The sequence below is a fragment of the Pocillopora verrucosa genome, chromosome 14, assembly GCF_036669915.1.
Source record: "Pocillopora verrucosa isolate sample1 chromosome 14, ASM3666991v2, whole genome shotgun sequence".
Classification (NCBI taxonomy): domain Eukaryota; kingdom Metazoa; phylum Cnidaria; class Anthozoa; order Scleractinia; family Pocilloporidae; genus Pocillopora; species Pocillopora verrucosa.
The window spans coordinates 18576331-18590877 of NC_089325.1; the positions used below are offsets into that span (position 1 = coordinate 18576331).

The 14547-nt window shown below is 38.7% G+C and overlaps 1 protein-coding gene and 1 pseudogene across 5 annotated transcripts in view; one reads left to right on the forward strand and one right to left on the reverse strand.

The window, feature by feature from the left end:
• Window positions 1–6537, reverse strand: part of LOC131787717 (uncharacterized) — a 7154-nt gene extending 617 nt beyond the window's left edge. The window contains exons 1-3 of one of the 5 annotated variants that reach the window (XR_010716200.1): window positions 6416–6537; window positions 6203–6264; window positions 1–243 (exon numbers count right to left, since the gene is read on the reverse strand). The exon at window positions 1–243 is cut by the window's left edge and continues 617 nt beyond it. Coding sequence is in view for 1 of the 5 variants with exons in the window: in XM_066161431.1 (XP_066017528.1) it covers window positions 1–243; window positions 362–470 (352 nt within the window). In the remaining 4 variants the exon portion in view is untranslated. Of the gene's footprint in view, window positions 244–361; window positions 570–617; window positions 1027–5124; window positions 5237–6154; window positions 6265–6415 lie in introns of those variants that run through there. The other 4 variants (XR_010716198.1, XR_010716199.1, XR_010716197.1 and 1 more) reach the window with 4 other exon arrangements.
• Window positions 6538–8842: 2305 nt separating this feature from the next.
• Window positions 8843–12016, forward strand: LOC136277957 (52 kDa repressor of the inhibitor of the protein kinase-like; annotated as a pseudogene).
• The last annotated feature ends 2531 nt before the right edge of the window (window positions 12017–14547 follow it).

The following is a 14547-nucleotide window of genomic DNA, read 5'->3' on the forward strand; positions in this document are numbered from 1 at the left end:
AAACCTTGAGCTTTTGAACATTGTCTCCGTCGATATCTTGAAGGTTTGCACTGTCTACCTTAACAAAGTTCTCCTTCAGAAAGGTCTTGGCCAGTGCCATTGCCATGCTGTCTTTGGAAGCAAAATTGCAGGAAAGTCTGAATTTCTTTGCAGCAGAAACCAACTGTTGCTTTGCTACATCACTATATCTGATTGCAGAGAACACAACTGTGATGATCACCTTGGCACCTTGCAGTGACAAATCTGAAAGTAATGAAACATGGATTATCACTGGTCCCATCGAACTCTTTTTGATTGAAATTAATCAAATTTGAGCTTAGCCTTATAAATATTAGATGTTCAGTGTACAGATGGTACATACCCTCTTCAGTTTCAGAGAGAGAATCACAAGTACTATTATTTGAAGAACTTAGTATGTCTGTGTCACCTCCATCACCACCATGAACTGCAAGGTCACTGTCTAAAGTCATAATACGAGTCTAGAAGCTTACTACGCATGCGTCTTACAAATGGCAGCAAGACTGGAGAAACTTGATGTGGAATTCAAAATGCAAAAAGTATGCCGGAGAAATCTTACGAACAGGCGAGAAATATATTACAATATATAGTTTACTTACTTTGCTTTATAAATTCTTTGATTTAATTCTGTCAATGTTTTGATTTCTGTAATTGTGGGCTTTTTACGATGCCTGCTCAACACCGGTACCAGAGGTAAAGTTAGTATATGTAATCACATGAGGCCAAGTACTATTAAGGATTAATTGCACGAGAGTTTTCAAAATTTTCCAAAATTGCCCGAGTCGCGAAGCGATGAGGGCAATTTGGAAAATTTTGAAAAATAATAATAATAGAGAAAAAACTCGAGAAAACTCGTTTGGAGACCTCATCCACCGTCCACTCTGTTAATTGCCTTGAAGCTTCCTCCATGTTATTGGGTTACGGCGATATTCTAGCGTAAAAGCATCCGTAGGCGGCGGGAAAGTGAAAAGGCGCGAAGAGAAATACAATGGAAATAAGTAGAGCGCCCGAAAGCCATTGATGGTTACTGTGTCTAAATCTGGACTAACTCGTGACTTGCCCCAGTCCTTAATCTCTTGAAGTAGGAAGGTCAAAGCATGCCTTTACCAGTTTAGTAAGTATGGAATAGTGATGAAGTGTTTCATTACTTAGTTTTTGGATATTCTTATTGCTTTGTATCATGAAAAGAAGCTGGAGTCGAAGGGAAATCGTTAGATGTCAGTGCAGCGACCTTTCCCACGCTCACGTTCATTGCCGGTGTATTTACTGTAATGGGAAACCTGTTTCGTCTTCGGTGGAGTACAGACATTGGCACTGGCAAAATTCCTTAGAACTGGCCGAACCCGTTCTTAATCTAGATCGGTAAGCGTTTTTTTTTAGTTTTTCCTCGGTAAAAGATCAACAAGTGGCTGCAGAGGCCTTTACTTGAGCTTCACTCTATGATGTGGGTGTTTCTAAACAGAGCAACGCAGTAACACAGAACAGAGTAACAAGAAAACGATTAACAGCACTATGTTCTTGTTAGTAAGTAAATCCGTGACCTCTTGGAAACTTTCTGATCAATCCCACACGGAGAAACCGAAATCATCTTGGGATTTACTTTAGTTCTGTCAATCGACCATCACCTTAAACAAGCGAATTTTCGCCTTAAATCTTCTTAATTGAGTTTATACCAAGCATTGCTGAACTAAAAAAATTTTAAGTTTAGGCGCAAACCCAACACTATTATGAATCGTTCCAATTGTAAACGATCTGCATGTGTATGACATGTACTTATTTCATTTGCATTGTTCATGAAAAATCAATTCTAGGATGAAGAATGATTTTTGTATTTAATTGATTTAATTTGTAGTTCATCAGCTGAAGCTGACTTTGATAATGAAGATAATGGTAATAGTACTAGTGTTCACCAGGATTGGTTGCGTAACTCCAGCGGTGGAGATTGTGAATCATTATCACCAGACCAACAACCAGAACTAGAGGAAAATTCAGGAGAGCTAAGACTTAAGAAAGAAATTGTTTGTGCCATATGCAGAGCACTTATGTTGGTAAACCAAATGCAAGGAACATTAAATGACTTTGAAGAAGTATTTGTTTTTGCTAAAGACTTGTTTCGTCACAGTAACCAAAGTCTCACAGCTTACTGGCCAAAAAATTGGAGAGAAACTGAAAAACTTCTTAAGGAATGTGGTTATAAGGAACCTAAAGAGTTCACAATCTGCCTTGATCAAAGTCATCCTTGTCATTGGGATGTTATAGATTCTCCCAGTGCTACTTGTAGACATTGTGGAAAGAGTGGAAACATAAAATACTATTACCTTGGGCTTTCTCAGAAGATAAAAACATGGTTCTCAGACCCTAGTATGTGTGAAAAGATGCTGGCCCATTGGGTTAATAGAGAAGCATGGATCAGTGGAATTGGTCCAAACTTTGAGTTGTGCGAAGTGTGGGATGGCAGTCATTTCAATGAACTGTCTTGGTTCTGGAACCCTGACAAAGAATGGGTTTTGCCATACAGATGTCACTGTTGTGGTAATGTCATTACAGTTGAGCAAATTGAAGCATTCCCTGAAAGAGATGGTGTTTACACAATACAGTGTGAAGAGTGTGGGGAAAGAACAGACCATCAACCAAAATCTGCTTGGGGTGAGCCTCACAATATTGCACTTATAGGTCACTGGGATGGTTGGCAGCCATTTGGATCACCAGGTCAGCATAGTTGTGGAGCACTAGAAGTTACCATTGCAAATATGTACAAAAAAGATAGGAATGCAACTGATGAGGTGTATGTTGTTGGCTTTGTGCCGAGTCACATGTTGCCAAAAAAGCGACCTAATGCCCTAGATCCATTCCTTGAGCCTCTCATTTCAGAGATTGAGAACATATTTATTGATGGCTATATATGAGGTGGAGTATGTGGGTGACTTTCCTCACCTGCCAGCTGGCAACGTTGTGGTCCGTGTTTTGCTTCTGCTTTGGACCGGAGATTATCCTGCTCAATGTGAAGTTGGCAAGTTCATCAAAGGTGGAATCCTAGCTTGCAGAAGAGATAAAGTTAAAGGAACCATTAATCCAATGGGTGGAACCCATTGCTATTATGGACAAAACCGTCTCCATGCTAGATTCCCATGGGAAGAACGGAAACTTGCAGCTGAACTTGCAAAAATGAAAGAGGTAGCTGGGAGGGGAGGAGGGGGTTTTGGTTGGAGGAATGCTGTCCAGTGAAGTGCATTTATCTCAAGAGGATATTGACTTGATTATGTCTGATTCTTCCTTGCCTTCTGTTTTTCCAGACACAGCCTTTTCTTTCAAAAACTTATGGAAACCAGATCAAACACCCCAAGGCATGCTTTACAGAAAAGGAGAACACGTGGTTTTGCTGGATAATGCCAATGAGCAGCATGTTTGCCAAGTAGAATACTTCTTGTGTCTTGAAGTTCATGGAAAGTTCTCAAAAACTGTTGAAAAAAAGTCTTGAAGTACCCTATGGAACTGAATGAGGAGGGTAACCCTTTATCTGACCCTTACAGTGGAGGCTTGATAACTGATATTACCACTGGTGTCCAAGTTTTGATCGCTCCAGTTACAGCAATTTTGAGGAAGGCTATACTGTACAATTACAATGATCCTCTACATCCTGGTAGGAGAACAGTGCTAGATTTTCAAAGAGAAATCATGCCAATTACATGGGGTGACATCCAAGTGCCATTCCATCCACAAATAGATGATATGATTTTCATCAAAGGAGACAACCCTCACCCCTGGCTGGCCAAGGTGTTGACTATTCAAGAGAGGGCAAAGACAGCCAAAGTTGTTTACTATGTGGAGGATGTGCAAAGACCTGGTGGAACCCTGTATGTGCAATGCCAGGAAAGAAGACAGGCCCAAGATATTGACTCAAGGGACTCTATTTTGTGTCATGCAAATGGTGAATGGAGAGGAGATACCTGGATAATGTAATAATCACACATGAAGCTAAAAATCCAGACTTAGTTAAGAATAAGAAACTTCATTTTAATTTGAAAAGACTAACTCCAGATCCATATAATTTCTGTGTTCTTTTCCATTTTGGAGAAAATTATTACATTCTGACACCCACATCTCCTAAGTTCACATGGGATGTTTTACCTTAAAAATGATATGATGTAGTCATATCTTTTACTGTACTTCTGTTCTTTCAGTGAAAAAATGTAACTGAAATATTTTTGTATCTTTAGAAACTTTGTCTTTCAATTCCTTGGAGACAGTGATTTTAGTTTCCCTTATTTCACAGCAATGGGGAGAACAATGATAATGGTGAATTATTTCATGGATGGACTATGTAGTATGTTATAGCAACTGAAAAGAGCATGAACAGGGATGTTTTTTTCCATCAAAACAATAGATTGTTTCTTTAATTTCACAACAAGGTTTTGTATGGACTTGTCTCCTCATCAATGGAAAATACATAAACCATCCATGGTCTTTAAGTAAAAGAACATGCTGGACTATTGTTATAAAATGCCACCAAACCAAATGTGACCAATCCATTCTTGTTCCAAAACACATGAATGGGATTTGGCTGCACAACTTCTGTATTTTCACATTAATGGTAATTAGATAAACATGATGTTTTCTCACCAGAATACAAAGCTGTTTCTTAATTTTACAAGAGTGTATTTGTGATTTGTTTTCCCATTAATGGAAAATATACGAACATTTCACAAGTTTTTAAACAAAAACCATCCTTGTTTTTAATTGTAATGTGCCACCACACATCTCTTGTGGGGAAATTGATTAACACTGTTGGTTTATTTGTAATAAACATTAATATGGTTAAATTAACATTAATGGTTTTCTATAAAAACCACTGATGGGTTTTATTCAAAATGTAAAAAGCTAAATACCCATGCATGTGTTTTAGGAATTTTTTCCTGTGTTCATCACGCACAGACATTATTATCAGAATCAGTTGTTCTGAGGGACCGGGGTTTAATTTAAACACCAAGTCCCCTTCAAGTAAGCAATGGAATGTTGCGGTACTGTTGGAATAACATGCGCAAGGGCATTTGCACCTCTTAATCTTGACACTTTTTACAGCAACACATACCGGCGTGCTCACAGGACCAGAGATTCTTGTAAGTGCATTCCAGACCTGTCCAATAAACAATAGCTGAAAATCCAAAGAATCCAACCCTTTGTGCGTTGAAGAAACGATGTTGGTTCCAATTTGCTGGGCCTGCGACGAGTGAGCCAGAAAAAACACATTTCCAGTGAACATTGAGAACCTTCCCGGCACAAAAAAGCTCTGAACTGTGCCTCCTAAACTTACACATGGCCCTAGATCATTAATAACGCCAAGACTGTGGCCGACCGCCACCATATGCTAATACACTCCTGGACCATTGGCCTTGTGCTTTTTGAAGAAAAATTTCAATAACTTAGTGAAAGAAAAGAAAGAAAAATTACAACCACAGATAGAATGACAGAGAGACATTGACAGTGACAGTGAAAGACAGGGAAAGGGATTGTGAAAGAGACAGTAACAATGACAATGAAAGGGCCAGTGACGGACATCTATGTTGACAGAAAGAGTATGTGTAATAGTAAAATTGAGAAAGGCAGTGACAGTGAGACTGAAAGTGTAAATGACAAAACAGCAACACTGATAAAGACAATCAAAGTGCCAGTAAAAGAGGACATCGACATTCACAAAGACAGTGAGCATGGTGAGGAGGATTACAGTGTCAGAGAAAGTATGTGGCGGTGCAGAAACGGATCCAGGGGAGGGGTTGAGGGGGTTGCAACCCCCTTTGAGGAGCATTTGTCTCTTGTTATTTGTTTTATTCTTCCTAAATTAATTATAAATAAAATTTTTTACGAAGTTTTTCCACTTCCACCATTCGACTGCTTGTGAAGTTATGAAAAGGTAATGTACATTTCGCAACATGTGAAAAGGTCTTATCAGGATCAGATATAACAGGCAACATGAACAGGTGTGACATTTATTAAAAGTAAACGAGTGCGATTGGACCAAGCGACTGTTTGAGTATTGTTGAGGTGTGTTCAAAGCTGAGAATGAAGAAAGTAGCAGAATTTTATACAAAGAAATCAGATAAGTTCGTGGGTCTTTTTTATAAAAAGTAATTTAACTTACTTCTATAACACCGATAACTGTTTTCAACAGTCAATAGCCTCGACATACCGTGCAATTCGTAAACAAAGTGCGTTTTCCAACAAGCGACTAAATACAAGAATGGCTCCGACCTGTGATTGGATGATAAAAATAGTAAAAGTTGATAAGCTATATCTTAACTCCTTGCTCGTGAGTATTGTTAACCGCGTGTCTCAAAGCGGAACAATGACATATCAATGCGAGTCAAAATACCGATGTGTCAAACAAGAAATGGTTACTTACGTAGCGAAGGGAAGGCAGCCTTTCTTGTTCAGCGAGGTCGTTCAGCGATATTCCGGCGATGAAAAAGTCATCTGCTGACTAAACTTAGTCAGTTCAGGCGGACAACCAGAGACTGGAGCCATTCCTGTATTTTACCGCTGACAGGAATAGCTCCGACTCAAACGTTTATTTATTTATTTTTTCAATAATTTTTAAAAATTTTTTAAACAATTTAAAAAAAGAATTTAAAAATTTAAAACTAAACTAGTGAGCAGCGCTGTGCGAACAGTAATTGTAAAACTTCGTGATTGTCTGACGCGTTTCGTCTAATTGTCGTAAACTTCCTTAGGGAGTTTTACAAGTCAACACTAGACGCCTATATTTATAAGCCATTGTTAGTGGCTATTGCGGGGGCCAATGACCATAAAGCCTTGGCTGGACCTACGAGCAGGAACAGGCAAAGTTGTGAAAAATTTGAAAATTTCTTTTGAAAATTTTTAAGGTAAAGTGAGAAATATTTTTGGGAGCCGTGGTTTTTTAGCCAAAAATTTCAAATTTGAAAAACTGAAGCGGTTTTTTTACAGAAAATACGTGGAAAGTAGGTTAGGATGGCTCGTGTACTTTACAGAAAATGTGGTTTATGTTCTACTCATTCTTTCTTAAATTTAAGTGGTATAAATACCTTGTCTAAAACAGTAGTATGATACAATAGCAAACGAGATATACCTGTTCCAATACAGCGTCATGTGAACAGCCTTCATTAGTTTTAGAACAAGTTTTGCAAAATCATTTTACTCCCTCCTGTTAAAGCCGAAAACTGTTCGAAGATTGGTTGTACCATCACTGCAAACAATCAAGGTACTTCGACATGATTCAGTGCGAGAGCAACTGCCACTGGTTTGACTGGTAAGACGTTTTTTTGTTTGGCTTGTTTTTTTTCTTTTTTTAGGTCTGGTGGAGTTGTTAGAAATTACCAAGCAAAATAAATGCGCGATTTTCTTCCTTTAGGTGTTGTGCAAAAACAGATGAAAAGCCCGATGAATGGATTTGTCCTTCGTGTGAACAATAACCTAGAAAATCAGTTTTCCACGAAAAACTGACTAAGTGAACTGTCATGATAAACAGAGAAAGAAACTGAACTCCTAACAAGCGACCAAAATTCAGCAACTCAGACGATCAAGCTGGAGTGTCCAGGATCGAAGGTAGAACATTCTTATTTTTATTTATGCACCAGTCATTTGAAACCCTGGGACCCCTCTCCTCGGGCATGACCGGGGTATTGCGGGGACCTTCACTTTATTATCTGAATGCATTATCTGCATTATCTGAATAGTAAACTTATTTTTCTGACCCAATGGACCAGTATTAGGAAAGAGTATTTATTCAAATGATGCAAGAAGTATGCAGAATTCCTAGTAAGATTGACAAGTAGTAATTTCGTTTTGCACACAGCTTTTCTTGATGAAGTAATGGTCGAGGTGTTTAAAATCTTCTGCCTTAACGAAATGCTTAAAATATTGTGCCTGGTCTCAAGAAGGTGGAGGCACATTGTAAACAATAATAACATTCTGTGGAGTTGCCTCCTTCTTGATGAGTGGCACATAAGATATTTAAATGAAGAACAATTTATCAACATCATGTCACACTCCAGTGGGTTCAGATATTTATCCATAAAATATATCGAAATGAGAACTTCAGAAGAGAAGCTGGAAACATTATTAGGAAATAGTCTGGGATTTTCTAAACATCTGAGATATTTGGATTTAAGTGGGCAACCGATATCATCCCTTAATTTTCTATAGATTGAGTCCTCTCCTCTTGAAACCTTGATCCTTAATGACTGTCAAAAATTAAATACCTGTTGTTCTACTACTATCTTAAAGCAATTAAAATCTTAGAATATTATCGCTGAACAGAGCAGGATTCACTGCCAATCAAGTGGCAACCATTGCAGCCTCTTCATCTTCATGCTCATTGAATGTTCTGTGCCTGGTTGGTGTAAGCCTTGCAAGAAAAGACGTAAGTCTGATTTTGCAAAAATTGAATCACATTCAATTTTAAGAAATATCTTGTAGTTCTGAAGATGTAGAACATCCATGCTCTAGGGGAAGAATATGATGTTAGTTTTGTTTGCTGCTAAGAGTAAAAATATTTTTTATAATATGAAAGCATAACAGTGTCGTGTTATAGAAAAAAGTGTGTAATAACATATAGTGAAAGTCTAACCAAGACATTTTTCATGTGACCTGTATAGTAAAATATCAGCACACTATGGTATTTGTTTTTTTGTGTGTATGACAATTTTAAATTTTTACAAAAGGTCCTGTGACTGGCACTTTTGGTTCAACTATATGCACAAAGATCTATTTGGGTACTATTGTGAAAGCTGCTGAAGGCTCGTGCGATGTTTTGAGGCAATTATCGCATGACATTACAGATGAAAAAAGAATGCAATATCTTACATTTCACTACAAACCTGAGTCCGATATACTTCATTCTCATCAAGTTACCAAAGGCAAGAAGACGTGGAAAGTTTCTTTTCAATCCAAATGGCTAAAACAGTTTCCCTGGCTTTGTTACAGTTACATACTTGAGGGTGGTATTTGTTGTCACTGTATCTTATTCCCTTACAAAGTTACCAAGGGAACAACACCAGGTGTATTGGTCACAGTATCGTACCATAAATCTTACACTAAGGTACTTAGCAAGGATGGTATCCTCAACTGTCATGAGCAATCTGTGATGCATAAATATGCAACTGAACAGGCAGACCTCTTCAAACAAACTTTTGAGAATCCTAACAGGTATAGAGTAGATTCCCAGCTGGCGACGTCCTTAGCCAATCAAGCCATTGAGAACAGAAATTCTACGTCAAATTATTTTGGCTGTAGAGTTTCTGGCTAAGCAGGGTCTGGCCTTTAGAGGTCATCGTGATGATCGTGTTGATTTTTCTAGTTATGACATTAACAGAGGAAACTTCGTGGCCCTGCTACAATTACAGGCGAAAGGAAACGACCCTCTCCAGGAGCACCTCTTGTCATCAAGCCGACAAGCAAGATATACCAGCAAAACTATCCAGAATGATGTCATTCACATGTATGCGTTAAAAATTAAGGAAAGGCTTACAGCAGAGCTAAGGACTAAGGACCTTCCTTTTGTGACGATAGGTTTTCGCTCGCTACACTGGAATTTTCGGAAGACGTACAAACGGGGGGAAATTAGCTCGGTAGAGAGCACTTAGCAGCGAGAACGGAAACTCGTCACGATTCCCTGGTACACGGAGATCTACTTCGAGTGAGCTTGTACGGACGTCAAGGAAGAGACAGTCTTTTGGGTCCACAGTAGGTTTTTATTCTAGGTCAGGCCAACAAAGGACATGACCTCTAGCGTACTCAAGTTTGTAATCAACAAAGCTGTACAACGTACTTACTTAAGAACTAACCGGTGTGAGGTGCTATTGTTACACAAATCGCAATATTTGAATAGGGACACAAAGGAGCGGAAAAAGGTCTCTTTGAAGTTAAACGAAAACTACTTAAATATTCCATCTGTTTCTACGACGGAAAGAATTTCTAAATTAAAAAGACGGATGCAATAAACTCGAGGCCATTAAAGTAGGAAACTTAGATGCGAATTCACAGCTCTGATATAAAAAAACAATACCTATCTTAATTGCAGTAGTGCAGCTTAGGAAATAAAAACGGAAAAGCAATGAAAAGTTTCTGCTTATCTATGCAAGGTTGGTATGGAAACTATCGTATGACAACAACTATCGTATGAAAACAAATTAAAGTTATGAGTATAAACTCAGCTGCTAACTACCATGAAAACCAATTTTTCCAGAAAGACCATTAACACTTATATTTACCTAAAAAACCATGTAATAAATAACAAAAGTGCCGCCATGTAGGTGCATGATGAAAGCGAGTAACAAACAAAATCTATTCTAAAAGCTACTGTGGTTTTTATACATTTTTTGATGTATTAAAATGAAAGGACTTAAAATGGTCAATTGTGAAAGTTTACGAAGAAATATGTTCCGAATAACACACGCGGGAAAATCAATAAATTTTCCCGTAACACTTTCACGATTATAGCTGATGAGAGTACTGACCACACTCAAACCAGGATATCTTATCTTTATGCTTGAGGTTTGTTGACCAGTCTTCGCCAAACGATCCTCATGTCAAAGAATGCCTGATTAATTTCATGCACTTGGAACGAACAAATGCCACCATGATTTCAAGAGAGATTTTGGAATCTCTCTCTGAACCATCTATTTCTTTGGATCCTAGCAGCATCCGTGGTCAGGCATATGATGGAGCTTTCGTTATGTCAAGTGGAAAGGGAGGAGTGCAGGCCAAGATAAAAGAGATCAGTCCGTTAGCTCTTTTCACACATTGTTATGCTCACTGCCTGAACCTCTCCATCGCAGCATCATGCAAACTGTCAGAAGTGCGAAATTTGATAGATCTGACTAACGAGGCATACCTTTTTTTAAATAACAGCCCAAAGCGACAGCAGCTGTTTGAGTTGACTCTGAAAGAATAACTGCCTGAGAATTCTCACAGCAAGCTTCCAGGTCTATACAAGACACGGTGGGTGGAAAGACACACGTGCCTAGATCTTTTCCTGGAGATATATGAGCTCCTAGTCATCTTTCTAGATGCTGTCATTTCCCCCCACGAGTACCCAAGCTTGAAATCGTCTACTGGAAGCTGGAATTGGGACAAAGATACTATCACAAAAGCCCAGGGACTGAAAGCCTGTTTGTTGTTATTCCAGACCGTAGTGGTTTTTATTGTGAACATGAATATTCTTGATGAAGTCAAAGCTCTCGCATCAAAGCTGCAGAAACGGGATCAAGATATTTTTGAAGCTTACATGATGGTTGACGAAGTAATTGGAAATATCAAGTCCGTTTGGAAAAACATTGACATCGACTTTCAAGTTTTGTACAAACAAATATTAGACCTTGCTGAGAAATTGGGAATTGTTGAAGCTATTCCCAGAAAGACAAACATACAGAGGAATCGCTCAAACATTCCCAGTTGTATTCCAATTGATCATTACAAAAAATCTGTGCCTATTCCCCTTCTTGATTCCCTGATTATTCAAATGCAATACTGATTTTCTGACGAAGATCGCCACGCCCGTCACTTGCTTTAGCTAGTACCCTCTATCATAGTTAATAACACCTTGGAGCTGTCTGAAGCAACAGAAGTCATGCTGTTCAGGGAGAATGACTTTCCATTTCCCAAATCCCTTGGGAACGAGCTGCGAAGATGGCAAGTTATGTGGCAGTCAGCAGAGAAAGAACTTCCAAGCAATCTTCTACTAGCACTTGACACGTGTGACGAGCATACTTTTCCAAACATCCATCGTCTTCTTCTCTTCTTCTTCGTCTGCACCCTACCAATAAGTAGTGCGGAAGCTGAGCGGTCCTTTTCGCTCATGAAACGGATCAAGACGTGCACCAAATCAACGATGTGTGAATAGCGCTTTTCAGCTCCCGCTATTATTGTTATACATTACCCTGAGAGATTCGAGGTAGACGAGATATGCGAGGCCTTTGCAAAAGCTCATCCTGGGATACTCTTTCAGGCTACGTTGTTTGATTAATAAGGTATGTAGAGAAACGACAAATAGCTATTTTTGATACTGCTGTCCCTTTCAATGATGCACTTTTATTTTTGGGTTTCTTGCTGAGAAATAAGATAAACTCCAGATTTAATATCATACCTTCACAACGCCTTTCTTTTTGCAAATGGCGCTTTAGAGGGAAAAATGCAGGTTATTTACAAGGAAATGACACGCGATGAGGTGATGTCCAAGGTAGCCTAAGGCGAATTTGACTCGTAGGAAAAGTCAAAGCACACGAGAGTTGCGTGGAAAATTTGTTAAGGATAACATCAAGTTTCATGTGCATTTTTTTTGTAAGGGAGGATTCAGTCGTCAAATTTGGATTAAGCATTGGAAAATGTCATTTAAACACAAGACGTTATGCATGGAGAACTTCCAAAAGGAGTTGTTAACGGGTAGTCAACTCAGAAAATATATATGGCTTGATCTTATTTACCCTCGCCAAAAGAGCCTCCGCAGGGACAAAAACAAGATTATCAATCAAATATGCCTCATGCTAATGCTTTGTGCAAATTCTGCCAGAGTCTGCAAAACTAGCCCTTTCAAAACAACTTAATGTCAGGCCTTTTGCTGATGGTGGTTGCGTTGGATGTGAAGGAACGGTACCCAGACGCCCTTTAACTTTTAAGTAATAGAAAAATTCCTTGAGGTCCACATAAAGGAAATGAGTCATTTCGCTGGATAAATCAGAGCACAGTTCTTTGTTAGTCTTTCTTAGTGTGCGTCAATGATGGGTTGATTCAATTGCAAAACTTAGCGACACCCTAATTCCATGACAGAATTGGCATGAGGGTCAATACCCTGACGCTCTGATTGGTACAAAATACCTCAAATGCTGTGATTTGATTGGTGGGTGTGAGATACATCCCGAATGCAGTGATCTGATTAGTGCGCGATAATACCCTAGTGCAGCATTCTAATTGGTGCAAGATACATACACAAACGGCGCGATCTAAGTAGTGTGAGCAACACAGCACTCAATACGCATACATAAATATTATTATATAAAAAAAATTAACTAAAAAATACAGGAACAGTGGCAGTGACAGAGTTAAATGGTGAAAGTAACAGTGACACTGACCGTGACAGGGAGAAACACGTTGACAGAGAGTGAGAAACATTCTCAGTGACACTGACAATGATAACGACAGACTGACACTGAAAGAGAAAGTGACAGTGACACCAACATAGACATTAACACTGATACTGAGACTGAGACTAATACTGACAGTGATGCAGATGTTGACAGGGACTTTGTATAGAGATAGTGACTTTGAGAGTGACATTTACATTGATAGAGACAGAATCAGTGTACGTGGCAGTTACTGAGACAGACATTGACGGTGAAAATTGCAGTGAGAGTTAAAATGACAGTATCAGGGAAATTGAATGTAACAGAAACAACCAAACCTGGTTACACTGTGCTCACAAAAAGAGTGCAGAGAGAAAAGGTGCAGAGAGAGTCAGTGAGAAAAATAGGATCAGACATCAGCACAGTGACCAAGAGAGACTGTGACAGTGAGAGATACAGTAACATTGACAGTGTGCAAGAAAATGACAGTAACTGTTGCAGGAAACGTCAGAGTGACAGTGACAGTGAGAATGAGATTATAAGAGACATTCACAGCGACAGTTAAAAAATTAATAAGGATAAAGGAAAGGAAAAACAAGAGAAAACAACCACCTGATGACAAAAGAGTGAATCTGCTAGATATTAAAAACAAATTATAATTGGCAAATAAAAAAATAATAAAATATATAAACAATTGAATGAACAAATGCTTTGGTGTATAAATGAGTGAAATGCATCTTTGAATGGCCACGATAAAAAGAATAAGAAACTGCAGAATTGCACGATAGAGAGCCTTTATTTAAGACCAATGTTTTTGGAATAAATGGTTTCTCGATCACTAGTGTGGAACATGAAATTAACTTGAAATCAAAAGAAAATATGTTAATATAGTGCACAGATGGTCCCATGCCCTTGGGCACAGATAATCCCACTTTTCTGGGCACAGATGGCCGCACTCACTTGAACATAAATGTTTCCATTCTCTTGGGCACAGATGTACCTATAATCATAAATACATATGGTACATGGATCTTGGGCACAGATAGTCCCAGATTAAAATACAGGAAGCCGTACAGAAGTTAGAAGGGAAGATGTGTACCCCTAAGACATAAAAAAGTGGCGAAACGCACACAAGCACACAACAAATAAACTAAAGACTCGATAGTAGATAAAAGTCAAATACTGGAAGCAAATATCAGTCGTAAAAGATGGAAACAGAGAAACCTACATGATAAAATATCTGAGAAGAAAAATTAAACAAGGAAGAGGGAGCGCCTCCAAAGAGAACAAGTAGTTATAAAGAGGGGATTCTAGTGTAAGACAAGTGTCAAGGATATGCAAAGCTCCGGGACAAGCCCGGAACACTTCCATACTTAACTTTCCGCCGATTCCCGCTACTCTACTCATTTTCAAAAACTATAAGATATTAACTTGTAAA